At 42.6% G+C, this 18,570-nt stretch overlaps 1 protein-coding gene across 2 annotated transcripts in view; it reads right to left on the bottom strand.

Moving 5' to 3' along the window:
• CUL5 (cullin 5) overlaps positions 1-18,570 on the bottom strand; it is a 90,479-nt gene that overhangs the window by 52,205 nt on the left and 19,704 nt on the right. Inside the window, exon 2 of one of the 2 annotated variants that reach the window (XM_004764409.3) lies at positions 16,761-16,870. In XM_004764409.3, the coding sequence (XP_004764466.1) occupies positions 16,761-16,870 (110 nt within the window). Of the gene's footprint in view, positions 1-16,760; positions 16,877-18,570 lie in introns of those variants that run through there. The other variant, XM_045077531.1, reaches the window with a different exon arrangement.

The raw sequence follows: 18,570 nt of genomic DNA, 5'->3' as shown, positions 1-18,570 counted from the left end.
TCCAAACCAACCTTTCCACAAACAGTAGCCAAAGTGAGGCTCTGAAACAAATCACATCCTCTTCACTCTCTGTATAAAAGCTCCAATGGCTTCCCACCGACCTGTGAGTCAACTACACAGCGGGCAGCTGACACCCCTGCAATCTCAGCTCATGACTAAAGGAATCCAGAGGTTAGAAGAACATGACACAAAAACAGGCTGCCTGTAATTCAGTGTACGGCTCCCATGCATAGAAACACAAGATGGTTCTGGAACCCAGGAAGGGTGAGAGCTGGAAGGGGGGCGTTCCCTGAAAGAGCTGGTTTTCTGAGCTTCATCTCAAAGAACAAGCAGGAGTTTGTCAGGCAAAGGTATGAGGGCATGAGGGAAGGAGATTTTATGGAGAACCAGGAGCACGAGTACAAAACTGTGGCTCACCGTGCCGCAGGCAGGGAATCGGCGTGCTCTGCGTGTGAAGAGGGGAGTGGTAAGCAAGAAATGCTTCCCCCCTACACACCACATTCAGTCACAGTCCTGCTGTGTCCATCCCCTAAAAGTCTCTCTAGTTCGGACATGGGCATCCACTACGACTACCAGAGTCCCCATCACCACCGCCTCTCACTTTAACAAACACAGGCTGGGCGCCTGGGTGGCTCAGTGGGTTAAGCGACCGCCTTCGGCTCAGGTCATGATCCTGGAATCGCGGGATCGAGTCCCGCATCGGGCTCCCAGCTGCATGGGGAGTCTGTTTCTCCCTCTGACCCTCTGACCGTCTCCCCTCTCATGTGCTCTCTCACATAAATAAAATCTTAAAACAAACAACAAACACCCCCCCACACACAGAGGCACTGACCACTCACCATGGGGCAGGCACTTTGCAGAGTGACTCAGGTCCGTGTAGGGCTCGCCAGAAGTGGAGGGGATTAGACAGGCAAGAGATTTATTGGAGGGAAATGGAGGTGAGGGGAAATGGGAAGTGTACTGTGAGAAGCCCACAAAACCAGCCTGATCGCCGTAGGGCCGAACAGAAAGGACAGCTGGGTATGAAGAGCGTTCAGGCCGTCAGGCAGTTCTAAGAAAACGTGGTAATGCTATTACCGGGGGTTTTGGGGCAAAAGTCATGCAGCAGAGGAGTCTGATGCCACCCTGGAAGGGCCACCCTGGAAGCCATGCCACACTCCAAGTATTGCCAGGTATGCATGTCAGAAGGGTTAAAAGGCGGCTTGAATCCCGTAAGACAAGAGGACATGGCGTGGTGAAGAACGCGGGATCCATCCCCCGGGGCAGTTCCGGTCATGAGTGACTTGGCACACTCAACCTGGAGGTTGAGAAAATTTCTCCAGGTACTCCGAGGTGTTGCTACATCAGGAAAGAATGCCCTCACTACACTCAATCTTATTCAAAACACAATGCTACTCACCATCGCACAAAAGACCCGAGTCTCCTGTCAAGTCTCCTGGTCAATCTTCACACACATTTTGAAACATTTTATAATAACATACCTGAGGAACGGATTACGGTGATACCCCATGGTAACGGGTTAATAAACACCCTCTGGTCATACCTCTGTGCCCCTCTCCCTGATCCTACTCTCTGCCACCCTCCCCAGAAGTAGAGTGAACCTGTTATTATTTGTCAAGTTTTACAACAGACTATGAGAATTTCTGAACTTCACAGAAATTGTATCTAACACGGGTATATGGGCGGCTCACTCAGAAAGCGTCTGACTCTTAAGATGAGTGTGGAGCCTGGTTAAGATTCTCTCTCTCCTGGTGGGCGCCTCAGTGGCTCAGTGCGTTAAGCCTCTGCCTTAGGTTCAGGTCATGATCTCAAGGTCCTGGGATCCCTGGGATCAAAGCTGCTTCAGGCTCCCCACTCTGCAGGGAGCTTGCTTCTCCCTCTCCCTGCCATTCCCCCTGAGTGTGCTCTCTGTCAAATAAAAAAAAAATGTTTTAAGATTTTTATTTATTTATTTGACAGAGATCACAAGTAGGCAGAGGCAGGCAGAGAGAGAGGGGGAAGCAGGCTCCCCGCTGAGCAGAGAGCCCGATGTGGGGCTCGATCCCAGGACCCTGGGATCATGACCTGAGCCGAAGGCAGAGGCTTTAACCCACTGAGCCACCCAGGCGCCCCTCTCCCTCTCTCTTTTTTTTTTTTTTTAAAGATTTTATTTATTTATTTGACAGAGAGAGACCACAAGCAGGCAAAGAGGCAGGCAAAGAGGCAGGCAGAGAGAGAGAGAGGAGGAAGCAGGCTCCTTGCCAAGCAGAGAGCCCGATGCGGGACCAGATCCCAGGACCCCGAGATCATGACCTGAGCCGAAAGCAGAGGCTTAACCCACTGAGCCACCCAGGCACCCCCCCTCCCTCTCTTAAGAAAAAAGAAAGAAAGAAATTGTATCAAATAATGTTTTTTTTGAGTGATTTTTTTCACTCAACATTGCTTCTGGTATTTACCCATAATAGGTGCATGTAGTTCTAAGTCCTGTACTTAATCTGTTATGTCAAATGATCAAATGGCATTTTAATATAAAGGGAAGGAATAATAGCAAGCAATAAATGTATGAAATTAAATCTGAATGGTTAAAAATACATTCCCTTCGAATATATGACCAAAGTGCTTTTATTTATTTATTTATTTATTTTTAAAGATTTCATTTATTTGAGAGAGCGAGCATGAGAGGGAGCAAGCAAGCAAGCAGGAGCGGGGTGGGGGGTGCAGGCAGAAGGAGAGGCAGGCTTCCCACTGAGCAGGGAGCCTGAGCTGGGGTTCAATCCCAGGACACTGCGATGACCTGAGCCAAAGGTAGATGCTAAATCAACTGAGCCACCCAGTCACCCCAACCAAAGTGCTTTTTTAAAAAAGGGCATGTTGTAAGCGAATTTCTTTTTAACTCCTCAACTATATTAGAAAAATAAGGAAGGGGGGAGGGTGGGAAAGCAAAAAAGTAAAGGTTTTTCAAAGGTTTTTTTTTTTTTTTTAATTTAACAGACAGATCACAAGCAGGCAGAGAGGCAGGCAGAGAGAGAGAGGGGGAAGTAGGCTCCCCACTGAGCAAAGAGCCTGATGCAGGGCTTGATCCTAGGACCCCGGGACCAAGACCTGAGCCGAAGGCAGAGGCTTAACCCACTGAGCCACCCAGGCGCCCCATGGTTCTTCAAAGGTTTTAAGGCAATAGAGAGAAGGGTTGGGAGAAGGGTTGGATACAAAGAAGGATACAAAGAAGGTAAAAGAGAAAAGTGTAACCCCTGGTATAAAAAAACAGGTATTTTGCTTTTTAGTGATAGTAACACTATTTGCCTCTGATGCAGAGTGAGAAAAAGGAACATAACCACTAATGGAAGTGAACTTTCAGATTAACAAAAATAACAAAAACAAAAAATGAACAAACAAGAATATCTACTAAGTGATAAAGTTAGAGAAGTAATAAAACAAGAAAATCAGTCGTAGCATTAAATATGAACTCGAAAAATTTTCCCATTAAAAGACAGTATGTCCATCAAAAGGACCACTTATACGAGGTACCTAGAATAGACAAACTCACAGTGGTAAAGAGCTTCGATCTTCTGTGTGGGACGATGCAGACATTCCAAAAGATGGATAATGATGATGCTGGCACTATACTGTGAATGTACTCAATGCCTATAAATTGTAAAATGCCACTGAACTGGTTGAAGTGGTACATTTTGTGTAATGTACAATTAAAAAGGAAAAAGGACAGTGTATCTTAAAAGATACTAAGCAAACACAAACCAAACTAAAGCAGGATGACAATACTAGTATCATCCGAGGAGGAACTTTAGGTTAAAAGATCTAGAGAAAAGAAATATTATATAATGATAAAAAGCATTATATATGAAGATAGATCCAACTATTTATATTACTTTTGTGTTACATTAATAATTAAGAATGAAAGAACTTGATACAAATACAACAGAATACTTAAAACATCTTCACTTATATCAGTTAGGATACATTTAGCTAAAACATGAAATTCAATCAACAGAGGCTCCAACTATTATGTTATTTTTCTGAAATAACTAGAAGTCTAGACGTAGGAAGCGGCTAGCATCTGGAAATAAACTGAGAAAAGCATGTGTCTCTCTCCACTCTGCCACTTAAGCACGTTAGCCTCTAAAACGTGGACTGCGCCAGGCACATTAGTTTAATTCATCTGAAAAGCAAAACCTATCTCAGAAGCCCTCCTGTAAACCTATTTGTTGGAACTGTATCACATGGTGACAAAACAGCAAGGGAAGCCGAAGAAGTGAATATTACAATACACAGCTGCACGTAAAGTATATAAGGCACATAAAGCCAGGAATGGGTGTTAGTCAGCAGCGTCTGCCCCAAGATCTCTTACCATCTGAAAAGCTAGACAAAAAAAAAAAATTAAGGACAAAGAAGAATTTAAAAATACAATCAGTAGAGGCCCCCAGGTGGCTCAGGGGATTAAGCGTTTGCCTTCTGCTCAGGTCACAATCCCAAGGTCCCAGGATCAAGTCCTGCGTCTTTGTTGGGTGCCCTGCTCAGCAGGGAGTCTGCTTCTACCTCTCCCGCTGCCCCTGCTCATGCATGCTCTCTCTAATAAATAAAAACTTTTTAAAAAGTAAAACATTAAAAAAAATTTTTTTAATATAGTTTTTCTCCTAAGAGCGTATACACCCATATAAAATTTTTTTTAAAAGATTTTATTTATTTGTCAGAAAGAGAGACAGAGAAAGCACGCAAGCAGGCAGAGGCAGGCAGAGGTGGAGAGAGAGGCAGGCTCCCTACTGAGCAAGGAGCCCGATGTGGGACTTGATCCCAGGACCCTGGGATCATGACCTGAGCCAAAGGCAGTAGTTTAACCCACTGAGCCACCCAGGCGTCCCCCCATATAAAATTTTTAAAGAAATTTTTACAGGCTATTTCTCTTGATCATAATCCATAAATAAATAAGTGATCAAAGAAGAGATCATTATTAGAAATTAAGTCCCTAAAAAAAAAAAAAAAAAGAAATTAAGTCCCTAGATAATGCATGGGTTGAACAACACAAAACAATTTCCCAACAATCGAGAGGGCAATAGAAAGGAAAACATCTCATACTGTAAAACCTGTGTAACAATAAAAGTAGTATTAAGAAAAAATATGTATAACCCTAAATGCTTTCATTTGGAACAAAAAGATTAAAGAACTAAGAATTCATCTTAAACCAGAAAAAAATTTCAAAGTAACCAGAAAGAAGACATTAATAAAAAAACAAATTATGGGGGCATCTGATTTACTAAGTCAGTTAAGTAAGTGTCTGATTCTTGATCTCAGCACATGTCTTGATCTCAAGGTTTTGAGTTCAAGCCCTGCACTGGGCTCTACGCCCAGCATGGAGCCCACTTACAAAAAAAAAATTAAAAAAGCAAATTATGGATTTGAATGAAAATAAATTGAATATTCTTCTTCCCAAAGAACTCATGTTTGCCTTTTCCTTTTCTCTGTTGTACAATTATTTTGTATTTCATCAGTTTTGGCTATTGTCTCTCCTTCCTTGTACTTTACTTAGTTTTAATATGCCAGCTAGCTAGCTTTGTCCTCATCTCTTGAAATGAGCGCTCAGATCATGGACTTTGAAACTCTTTTTTCTAACATATGGATTAAAGGCTATAAACTCCTTTATACCTAAGCCCTACTTATGTGGATCAAACAAGTTTTGATATGATGTGTCTTACCAAAGTAATTTTTTAAACTTGCTTCTATGAAAACACCAATAAAATGAATCAAATCCTTAAAGAACAGATTAAAGAAAAATAGTAGGATTAGGGATGAAACAACAAGATATATCCACATATACAATATAAACATACTACTTATAATACCATGGCAACAAATTTCAAAAGAAATGAAGTGTGAGAACAGACTCTTTGTCTTAGTCCCAATTTTAAGTAGAAGGTTCCAACATATCACTATTGGGATGATGTCTACTGCTGGAATACCTGCAAATGATTTATCATAGGGGCACATGCACCCGAATGTTCATAGCAGCAATGTCCACGATAGCCAAACTATGGAAGTCCACGGTAGCCAAATTATGGAAAGAACCTAGATGTCCATCAACAGATGAATGGATAAAGATGTGGTATACACACACACACACACACACACACACACACACACACACAATGGAATACTATGCAGCCATCAAAAGAAATGAAATCTTGCCATTTGCGATGACGTGGATGGAACTAGAGGGTATTATGCTTAGCAAAACAAGTCAATCAGAGAAAGACAACTATCATATGATCTCCCTGATATGAGAAAGTGGAGATGCAATGGGGGGGGGTGGCAAAGGAAAAGAATAAATGAAACAAGATGGGATCGGGAGGGAGACAAACCAAAAGAGACTCTTAATGTTACAAAACAAACGGAGGGGGGCCGGGGGAGGGGTGTAGAAAGAGGGTGATGGGGTTATGGACATTGGGGAGGGTATGTGCTATGGTGAGTATTGTGAAGTGTGTAAACCTGGGTACAGACCTGTACCCCTAGGGCTAATACTACATTATATATTTATAAAAAAAATTTAAAAAAGAAAAATGTAGTGCCGGTGTTCAGGCTCTAATGTAAGAACATATAGTCTGATGTAGAAAACAGACATAAATAAATAGACAATAATGATATATTCTATCATATGGAGATATGTTATGGTGGAAACATACAAAATGGGGAGTATCTAACCCTGTCGAAAGAGTTGTACTATTTTTACTTGCTCACACCCACTTCCATGTTCTATTAATAGGTGTAGGTACCTGACACAAGCTAAACCAATCATATTACCCCAAGACCACACTGACTGCGTTAAGGGTGTAGGCCTGAGAGAGTTGTGCCCTGGGATTTTTCAAACCAGAACTGCGCAAGTAAAGGCCCTTTCTTTGCCTTCTCATTATGAAGCTCTAAAGGTATGAACACAGAGACTCAGGCTACACTCAGAGAAACAAAAATGAGATGGAGAACATCCTGAAGATATCAGAATCCGATTCCAGTCAGTCCTGCTTTTCCCAAGCCTCATATACATTATCTAATACTTATTAAAGCTGGTTATTTTGGAGGCCTGGGTGGCTCAGTTGTTGAGCGTCTGTCTGCCTTTGGCTCAGGTCATGATCCCAGGGTCCTGGGATCGAGCCCCACATCAGGCTCCCTGCTCAACAGGAGGTCTGCTTCTCCTTCTCCCACTCCCCCTGCTTGTGTTTCCTCTCTCACTGTGTTTCTCTCTGTCAAATAAATAAATAAAAACTTCAAAAAAAGAAAAAGCACAATTTTTAAAAAAGATTTTTAAAATTTATTTATTTGACAGAGATCTCAAGTAGGCAGAAAGGCAGGGAGAGAGAGAGTAGGAAGCAGGCTCCCCGCTGAGCAGACAGCCCAATGTAGGGCTTGATCTCAGGACTCTGGGATCATGACCTGAGCCGAAGGCAGAGGCTTTAACTCACTGAGTCACCCAGGTGCCCTTTAAGAAATATTCATCTCTGTTTTTTCTTCACATACTGAGATTATTAATTTCTAACATGATTGACTTTTCCTATTTATTTTTTGAGGTCAATTTTCATTTTATTTCCTCCTACTTTTGTTGGTTTCTCTCCTCAGCTTTTGAATTTTTGATTCAAGATTTCTTAAATTACCCTGAATGGTTGTATGAGGCCGCCACACTCAGTTTGGAGCCCTGTGTTGGTGTTCTTCTGCTTCATAGCTGGTTTCTGTGGAACAATTTTTATCAGCTACAATGTTTGGTTTCCACTTTCTTATCCCAACAGACCATTTTCTGCTTACGTTCATCTTAAGGTCAGGATTCTAGCTTCGGAGCACCTCCTTCCGTCAAGCTTAACAACACTCAATTTCTTTTTTTTTTTTTAACAACACTCAATTTCTTAATGACCAATGTTGGTAATAGGATCCTCAGATCCTCTAAATCCTTACCTATCTGAAAATATGCTTATGTTGTCTTAAACTGGATTACAAACTTAACTGGAAAATACTAGGATTGGGATAACTTCCCTTCAAATATTTAAGAAAATGTTCCATCAACCTCCTACATCCAATTTGGCCAACGAAAAGTGCTGAAGACAGTCTGCTTTGTTTTGAGAGTGAACTGTTTTTCTTCACTGCAAGAAAACTAGGGTATTTTCTTTATCCTTTGAATTCTGAAACTCCCTAAGGACATATCTCAGCATGTTTTCTAGCACTTTCAATATTAAGACTTGAGGAGATGGGTGAGAAGGAACGAGTTTCCACTGGGGAGTTTCCACCTCTTATTTTTGGACCATATCCTCTCCTCTGCTATTTCTGTTCTCTCCTCTGGTACCTGTTTACCCAATTCTAGATCTACCTTCCCTATCCCTTTATTTCTATTTTATCTCCCATACCTTGTTTTTGCTCTACATCTAGGGAGAACTCTGGTTTTATTTTTCAAATCACTGATTTGGTCTTCTGTTTTACCCCTTCACCCTGTATTTCAAAGATCTCTTCTTTAGTTGACTTTCATTTTCAATGTAAGCTCTATGCCATAAACTGGAGTTTTTCAAGAGTTCTTTCTAAACCCTACATCATTTATTTCCTCTAACTCTGAGGTACAGCCTCTAAGATGGCCCTCGATGACCCCGGTTTCCTGGTGTTCATACCCGTGTATGGTTCCCTCCTACAGTGTATAAGCACCTGTCTGAGTAATAAAACATGACCCACGTGGTTGTCTGTCACTACCAAAACTATGACAGAAACCCTGAGCTCTGTGCTGGGAGGCCCTCTCTTGCTCTGGAGCAAGCACGCTGCCACATGTAAACTGCTTCAAGGAGGGACGCACATGGTGAGGAACTGAGCAGCTAGGGAAGAACTGACTCCAGCCAACACTCCTGTGAGCAAGCGGAAAGCTCACTCAGCCCTGCCAGAGTCTCGGCCGACACCCGCTGCTCAGCTTTACTGCAAGCTCAGGAGAGACCCTGAGCTAGACAGGCCCATCAGGCTTCCTGACCCTCTAATAGTGATAGGGTAAGTGTGCAGCATTTCAAGCTGCTAACCTTGAGAGTAATCTGTCATGCAGCAATGGACAAATGATACGTGGAGACACAACAAAGACAGGCAGGCAGAAGACTGCTGTAATCGTTCAGAGAAATGGTAGCGGGGAGGAAGATGGGATAGAAAGAAAGCCAATTCATGGGCGCCTGGGTGGCTCAGTGGGTTAAGCCGCTGCCTTCGGCGCAGGTCATGATCTCAGGGTCCTGGGATCGATTCCCACATCGGGCTCTCTGCTCAGCAGGGAGCCTGTTTCCTCCTCTCTTTCTCTCTGCCTGCCTGTCTACTTGTGATCTCTCTCTGTCTAATAAATAAATAAATAAATAATCTTAAAAAAAAAAAAAAAAGAAAGAAGGCCAATTCAAGAGATATTTAATAAAACCTATGAAACCCAGGAATCAACTGAATATGAGGGAGGAAGAAAATAGAAAGTTGATGGTAGCTTTCAGATTTTTGGTTTGAAGCTACGAACAACACATTTTTGTCATTCTAAATATGGAGTACTTACAAAAGTTAAGAGACAGACACATAGAAATAACAAGAGACCTATGAAGTCTAGAAGTCTGACTCAGAATAATCAGGATTGCTTCTGTAGATACAAGAACACAGGTAAAAGAAAAACAACGAACTCTGAAAAAACCACCATTTAAGGTGTACACAACAATAAGTCCACTTACATAATGGAGATGAGGCAGACAAGAGAGGAGAAAACCAACTCAGGAACAAGAAAAACAGCATTTTTAGTAATGTTTTTTTAGATTTATTTATTTGTTTTATAGAAAAAGAGAGTATGTGTGAGCAGGAGGATGGGCAGAGGGCGAGAGAGACAGAATTCTCAAGCAGACTCCCCAGAGTGCAATCTGACCTGGACTCCATCCCAGGACCTTGGGATCATGACCTGAGCCAAAACCAAGAGTCAGATAGTCAACTGAGTACACCACACAGGCACCCACAAGAAAAATATCTTTTAAGATAATTTATGCTAAAAGGGCACCTGCATGGCTCAGTTGGTTAAACATCTGCCTTTGGGGCTCAGGTCATAGGACTGAGTCCCACATTGGGCTCCTCACTCAGCAGGGAGTCTGCTTGTCCCTTTACCCCTCCACCACTCATGCACATGATCTCTCAAATAAATAAAATCTTAAATAAATAAGTATATATATATATATATGTAGGATATATATATAGTGAAGACAAATTTTCTTAAAAATAAGGTCTTGGGTGGCTGGGTGGCTCAGTCAGTTAAATGTCCAACTTGTGATCTCAGCTCAGGTCTCGATCACACATTGTGAGTTCAAGCCCCATGGTAGGCTCCAGACTGGGAGTGAGCCTACTTAAAATAAATACATAAACAAATAAAATAAAAATAAAAATAAGGTCTCACAAGTTGAAAATAATTTGTGATTTAATTCTGGCTTCAATTTCACTAACCAGAGTCAAACCAAATATGGATCTAGAGGAATAGTTCTCAACTGAGGGACATACCATCCCCACAGAAGCTCGCTTGGAAAGGTACCAGAGCTTTCGTTTGTTAATTTCACTAATGAGGGGTGGGGGTGCACAGGGAGTGTCCACTACTAGAGTGTCTGAGGGTGAAGGCCAGAGGTAATAAACATCCCACAATATGCTAGACAATCTTTTACAACCACCTAAAATGCCAACGCACTTTTATTGAGAAATAAGGATCTCAGATAAAAAAGAAGCAAATACGGGCGCCTGGGTGGCTCAGTGGGTTAAAGCCTCTGCCTTCAGCTCAGGTCATGATCCCAGGGTCCTGGGACTGAGACCCATGTCGGGCTCTCTGCTCAGTAGGGAGCCTGCTTCCCCCTCTCTCTCTCTGTCTGCCTCTCTGCCTACTTGTGATCTCTGACAAATAAATAAATAAATTTTTTTTAAAAAAAGAAGAAGCAAATAGTCAATGGAGTTTAATAACAATATTTTAGTACTTCAAATTTAGAAAGATATAAGCAACCCAAATATTAATTTACATAATCAAACAGCTAATATTTGAAGGGTTTTTCTTACAATGTATTTTTTAAAGATTTATTTTAGAGAGTGTGTGCATGGGGCGGGGCAAAGGGAGAGGGAGAGGGGGGATGCAGACTCCCCACTAAGCACAGAGCCCAATATGGGCTCAATCTCACAACCATGAGATCATGACCTGAACGAAAACCAAGAGTTGAACATTCAGCCAGCCAACTAAGCCACCCAAGCAGCCCTAAAACTCAAAGGGTTTAATTAACGTAGGTCTTGCAATTTGGGTTATACCATGTTAAGATATCCAAGAATCCTTTAACCCAAAAGGACTACATATTGAGCTGCCTTGGATAACTGCAAGGAGATCAAGGATTTTTAAAAATGATGTGATGAGGGCACCTGCGTGGCTCAGTGGGTTAAGCCACTGCCTTCAGCTCAGGTCATAGTCTCGGGGTCCAGGGATCGAGTCCCACATCGGGCTCTCTGCTCAGCAGGGAGCCTGCTTCCCTCTCTCTCTCTCTCTGCCTGCCTCTCTGCCTCCTTGTGATCTCTGCCTGTCAAATAAATAAATAAATAAAATCTTAAAAAAAAAAAATGATGTGATGAGACCAATAACTAGAGCAAATACAAAGGTACTGACTATTTCTGATGAGGGAGCAGGAGGCTGGCTGAGGACAAAGCAAAAGCTGGCGCCTTGCCCCCCCCCCTTTCATCCGCTCCCCTCCATATGTGTAGCATTCCTCAGGCACCCCTGACTGCCATAAAACGATAAATAGTTAACTTGCTGAGATCACAATCCTGCAAGACAGGAGTCTCCCTTGGTTTGCAAATGTCCTTGAGATTACAACAAAGAAGTTACCTTATCAATAGCCCAATTTCCAGGGACACAGAACTCAGTTCCTCAAGCCCTAATGTCACCCTCCCCTCCATGAAAAACGGAAGGAAGGAGGCGGAGGTAGAAGGAAAAGTAAATAAAGTTAAATTTCTTCTAAACCTAAATCTCATTAACAAGGATGCTTGATAGCAGGAATGTAACATTCCACCAGACTTCCAATTGTCTTTACTTGATAGCAACTAAGCCTTCAATATCCTGATAGTATTCTTTGCCCCAATAGCCCTTCTGGACACCCCTTTGTCCTCACCTGTGTATATAACCCAACTCCTGTGTATATAACCAACCACCCCTCACAACCCGGGGCAGCCGCATCTCTGCCTGCCCACGGGCCCTGTCCCCGTGCTCTAATAAATCACCTTTTGCACCAACGACATCTTAAGAATTCTTTCTTTAGTCCTCAGCTCCGAACCTCCTCACCCCACGGAACCTGACTTAGGTTCTGGGACTTCATCATTTCTGCTTAGAAATGCACCATAAGCAGGGAATACCATCATACTACACTTCCCCCAGTCAGGAGTACACAGAAAACAAGCATCATTCTAGATGATAAATGACATAATCAACACAAATTGACAGAAACAAAACAAAACCCCACCACAGTCAACAGGTTATTCATAAAATAGTTTAATCAAATAATTTAAGAAAAATAGTATACATGAATGCTATGTATTTCTAAAAGGGCTTAGCTGTTTACTGAACTTTAATTTTTCAAAAGATAGAATCATGCATATAAGTTAATATTATGTAATACTATTTAGGAAATTATATTTTTATCATGCAATAATGAGAAAAAAATGAGAACAGCTTAATGTGTATGGATTATTCAATCACATATCTATAAGTCCTGACATAGAATTCCACTAAAGCATACACAGAAAAGTTAGAGCAGGTCTGCGAAGGCTAACCTCAGGAAGATGTGCTTGTAAGGCTGGCCCTTGACTGGTATCTGGGAATTTGGATTCTGCAAAGGTTCTCACCGTTTCCTGCTGAGAATCGCTCATTGGCCCTAAATGTTTAGGTAAACAAGCTGATTTATATTGAACTCCTGCTTGTCATCTAGGAGTCTGGGACTTCACTTCATGTCAGGCAGAGGCTATCTATGCAACAGCTGAGTTAAAACCTGAACACTTGTCTTTAATGTGCTTCCCTGTAGAAAAAGACTTTCACCACCTGTGCTGTCACCATCAGCTGCTAGAGAACTAAGTGTCTCCTGTGTAACTCCAATGGGAGAGGATGCTTGGAAACATGCACCTGGTTTCCCCTGAATTTGCCACCTACACCTTTGTTGCATTTTACTGTAATAAATCACAGCCATGAATACGACTATGTCTGAGTCCTGTGAGTATTCCCAGCAATCACTGAACCTCGAGGTGGTCATGAGACTGACCACTAGGACAGCTGGGACTCACTGAAACATGGTAAGGGTACGAAGTGATAAAGTGACTGGACGATGAACCCTTGCTGTTTGGGTGGCTAGAAAGTCATCCATGCTACAAAACAGGAGCTGAGTGCATGTGTTTTAAGAGAGAAGAGTTACCTAGGAAAGCAGAAAACAATAGCTCTAATCCCCAGAGAGTGGGCGCGCTCAATCCCCCGCTGCTTTCAGCCATGCTGACTGACGAGTGACAGGAGAAAAAGCACAGCCTGGCTAACACCTCTGGTTTTGCTCTTGCCTCCAACTGGGAAGAGAAAAGGCCCAAAGTTAAGCTACGAGTGAACCAAAAATGTCAAATGCTGGCATTATTCTCCACCACCCCTGCCCCCAGCCATGAGGAAATAAGAGTTAAGTCAGATCCTAGAGAAAGCTTTAGATAAACCAGGGGAGAAAATGCTGGGGGTGGAGTGCCTGCAGGGAAAGGAAATCGCTCCAGCTGTTTCTTCAGGCCTATTGCTACTGAAGCAATTCTTCCAGGCTCCTTGCATACCAGCCAGGATCTCCCAGCAACTCTAGCATAATGTTGTCAATGCTGTTAGGGATTTGAATAAATCTAGAATGGGTTTAAAAGATGGTTCTGTATTTTGTGCCTTTGGCATCTGGATGTATGATCAAAAAAGATGTAAAATGTTATATGCTCGTACTTTCATAAATCCTACCAGGATTGTACCTAGCAGCAAAGGTTGTCCCCCCCGCCCCCCCAAAACTAGCAGACACAACTTCCATGCTTTAAGCTGCTGGTAAGGGGATTGGAATTTAAAGTGTTTGAATATTGGAACAGAAAATGTCTCTGTAAAGGCATTATTTTTACCTACTGGTATGTCTGAAAAAAAGGGAGACAACATAGAAACAAAGGAAATCTTTAGACAGAAATACACTTATGGAGTTTTAAAAAGCAGTTCTTAGTTGCCACTGAGTTCCTGTGAAATCAGGTATCTGACCCCTAGAGGCTGATGATCTTCCAGCCCGATGTGCATGTTCTTGAGCGAATCAATCTGGACTCTTAAGACTGATAAGATAAAAAGGGCTTAGATAAGTCTTGCTTGTCACTTGGACTTGGAACACGAATGTCTGCAGCCATCTCAGCTTTCTGGCTGCAGAAGAAAAGTTGCTCTCTTTTTTAAACTCCTGAATTCACAAATCTTATTTGCCTGGATCTGACTCTGAGCTGAAACCTGATACTGTCTGTTACTGGCTGTTTCCAGCTCAACATAAGCTGTGCTGAACTCAAGCAAGCATATGCTCAGTGAACAGGACTTGGACCTGAAGGCGCTGCAGGTTTCAGCAGCCTTTGTGGAGCTGTCAACTGCAAATATCCTGGATTCTGGCTGGACCACCTGCATTACTTCCAGATGCCTCCAGAAAAGGGCGTGATCTCTGATGACGCGATCTGAAGTCAAGCCGCTGACCGGCTCTAGTTATTGGATACAGACACTAGCAGTACTCCTAACCTGTGATGACTGCCGAAAGCTACCAGGGGGAGGCAGTGACCCACCCCTCCTGACGTCCTCTCCGTAAGGACGTCCTCTCAGGTCTCACTGTGAGTGACCCATGTTCTGTTCACCTTTGCCTCATCATCCCTGTGCATACACCTTAATAAGCAACTTGGGTGTTAAACCCAGCTGTCTCCAGAAAGGAGTGGACCTTTTCTAGGCTGCTCACTAGATAAATAATCAGAACAAAAGGTGCGGGAGGGGACACAAACCTACTTTAAAAATTTCTGAACATCTGACACTTCATTCAGACCAATACACAATACATCTTCCTAGTTAAGGGAAGTATATTATTTTAAACATTTTCTGTAAATATGCGTTTGCTCCTCTTGCCAGTCCACATGTCTGAGGGAAAAAAACTGAAAAGTTTTCATTACTGAATGGGACACACTGGTTTTATAAGAAAGAAAAAACAAAACACAGCACCTGAGAAGGCACAGGGGAGGAGGAAGACATTAAAGATTTTTGTTCTTCAGAATTATTCTTCAAGGTTTTGCTGTCTTCCTGAAGGAAAACTCCCACCACTGGCTTTCCATGCTGCTGTGAGTACTCTGAAATCAAGCCTGACAGCGCTTGGAGACAGCAGGGAACAGCCCAACTCCTACACTTTCTACACAAAGCCCTTCTAAATAAACAGCACCCGCACTAGTGAGGCGAATCAACAAGTGTCATGGAATAAATGAAACCATTTAGAACTAACTTCCTTCAGGCAGTTCATCTGAAAACAAAGGCTGAACTGAATGAACAGAAAAGGAACAAGAACTCTAGAGCGAACGAACGGTCCTATGGGAGGAGGGAAACTGGGAGCCCTGTGACCATGTACTACCTGACCAACCTGACCTGGCTCACCTGGAGCACCCTAACAACTGTAAACTTTTTGTTTCTGAGGTACCACACATGCCCTCTGAGATTATACTTCTTCATGGATGTGCTCTGAGCATCATGACACTGCTTTAACCCTGGAAAGCTTTTGGGTGTGCTTCAGCTTAGGAGCCAGAGTTATGCTGTGCCTGAATTGATGCCTCAGACCACGTAAATAAAGATTCCTATAGAAAGTAAGGGAGAGGGGTGCCTGGGTGGCTCAGATGGCTAAGCATCTGCCTGCAGCTCAGGTTATGACCCCAGAGTCCTGGGATCGAGTCCTCATGTCAGGTTCCCAGCTCAGTGGGGAGTCAGCTTCTCTGGTTCCCTCAGCCTCTCCCCGTTTGTGCTCTCTCTCCTAAATGAATAAATAAAATCAGAAAGAAAGAAAGGAAGGAAGGGAGAAAAGTTTATTTTCTTTTCCTAAAATAAACTTCATGGTTGGTGGGATTTATTTTTACTAGCTAAATCTAGGACCTCTAAAAGACCTTACTGAGATGAGTACTACCGATGTCTTGCCTTGCCCCACTGTATGAGTGAAATGGTCAACAGTATCCTACCCTGATAAAAAACTTTTCCTGATCATGCCTTAAATGTACAAGCTATATGGTTTACACTGAACACCTGATCTTTCTGAGAATCTGGAATTTGGGTACATGCCAAGCAGAGGCTACCTATGTGACCAGTCCCCAATAAAAACTCTGATTACTGAGTCTGCGAGAGCTTCTCAGGTAGACAACGTATCATACTGGGTGCCAATCCCATTGCTGGAGAGACAGGGTTCTGTACGATTCTCTAAGTACTCTGGGAAGCCCGTGCCTGTTTTCCCCCAGTCTTTATCCGATGTGCCTTTCCTTTTTGCTACTTTTGTGCTGTATGTTTTTGCTGTAGTCAGCCACAGCGATGTATGACGGCGTACCACCCCCATCCCCAGCAAATCACGGACTACAGAAGAGGACTTAGAGTAATAACAACTGTAAACAGGTAAACCGTCCAGTCTAAAGTGAGCATTCCATTTGGATATAGAAATGCATCACCAAAATTTCCTTTATATTATCAAAAAGTTAAGAGTTAATGGATTACTTACGAAAACAGATCAAACCACTGCTGTTTTGTAACAGATTCCTGGCGTAAAAGCTTCAAAACAATCGGGCGCATGAAATCCCATTTGTCTTCAAATTGAAGTGAACCTTTATTCTTTAAAAAAAAAAAAAAGACAAAGAGTAGTTTAATTTAAATCCAGTTATATCAAAAGTGTCTGTTATTTTTGTCTTTTAAGAGTTAACTAGAGAAATGCAAGGTTTGAAATTTAAAACAATCGGTTTTCCATAATGGAATCCCTGTAAACTAATCTGATTTCAAGAAATCACAGGAAGGCACCATAAAAAAAAATTAATTGTGCGAACATATAAAGAATTTGGCCATGCCCAAAGAGAAGGCCTGGTCTTTGTCCTTGACTTCTGGTAGGTAATCTCTGGGGTCTCAGAGTGTGCGTCTGATAAGAGTTGTTTGCCCGGTAACCTTGGGTCAAACTAGATAATCTAACAAACGTGATTTAGGGAGGGAACTGGCCATATCCATAGAGTCCTTAGGATTGGGGCTCACCAACCCAGAAACACCACTATAACTTTGGGAGGTGGTTTTGGGTTAACCAAAATGGAGACTGAGATTATCCACAAGCAATCCATCAGTCACACCTACATAAAGAAGCCCCAGTAAAAACTCCAGAAAGGGATGTCTGGGTGCCTCAGTCAGTTAAGCATCTGTCCTGGGTCCAGGTCATAATCCCAGGGTCCTAGGACAGAGTCTGCATCAGGCTCCTTGCTAAGCGGGGAGGAGCCTGCTTCTCTCTTTGCCTGCCACTTCCCCTGCTTGTGTGCTAGCTCTGGTGCGCGCTGCGCTCTCTCTCTCTCTCTCTCTCTCGCTCTCGCTCTCGCAAATAAAGAAACAAAATCTTGAAACAAACAAACAAACAAAACTGGAAAATTTTGGCTAGATCAGTAGCTGGAATGCAACTCTGGAACTCAAGAGTGGTGATTTTGAGTCCCATGGTGGGTGTAGAGATTCCTTAAAAATAAAAATCTAAAATAAACTTGATACTAAAGGCTGGATGAGCTTTTCTGGCTAGCAGTACCCCATACACATGGTCACACAGTAAGGCCAAGAGAGATATGTGATCTGACTACAGGGGTGAGGACGGGGAAAGCTCTGTGCTTGGAACCCTCCTACACTCTGCCCAGTATGTCTCTCTCTTTGGCAAATCTGAATCTATATCCTTGCTCCATTAGAAGCCATACCATGATCTATGAATCTGTAAGATGTAGGAATCTTTCTAATGAGTTATTGAGCCTCGGGGTGGTTTTGGGAACCCTCCAAACTTGTAGCTTGTATCTGAAGTGAGGATGGTCTTGTATATGGAGACTGTCTCTTCTAATTTTATACTTGCCCTAAATTCCCCACAAAAAGTACACTGAGAATCTATATAAATTCTAAAAACTGAGAAAAACAACAACAAAACACACACACACACACACACACACACACGAAAAATACTCATCCCCTTTTTAAATACTAACAAAACCCTGACACCAAACTGGAGAGAAGAGCCTAAGAAATGGAAACTCGAGACAAATTCAACAAGGACATGAGTGCAAAAATCTTAAATAAATGTCAGCTAATTAAACAAGTGGCATATTAAAAGAATGATACTTCATAATCACACATCGTTTATCCCACAAATGTGAAGTGATTGGACATTAAGAAAAAGGTCCTTGGGGCGCCTGGGTGGCTCAGTGGGTTAAGCCTCTGCCTTCGGCTCAGGTCATGATCTCAGGGTTCTGGGATCGAGCTCCGCATCGGGCTCTCTGTTCCGCGGGGAGCCTGCTTCCTCTCTCTCT

This window comes from Mustela putorius, unplaced genomic scaffold (genome assembly GCF_011764305.1).
Source record: "Mustela putorius furo isolate JIRA1106 unplaced genomic scaffold, ASM1176430v1.1 tig00000198_pilon_pilon_pilon, whole genome shotgun sequence".
NCBI classification, from domain to species: Eukaryota; Metazoa; Chordata; class Mammalia; order Carnivora; family Mustelidae; genus Mustela; species Mustela putorius.
This window is presented reverse-complemented; position numbering and strand designations above follow the sequence as displayed.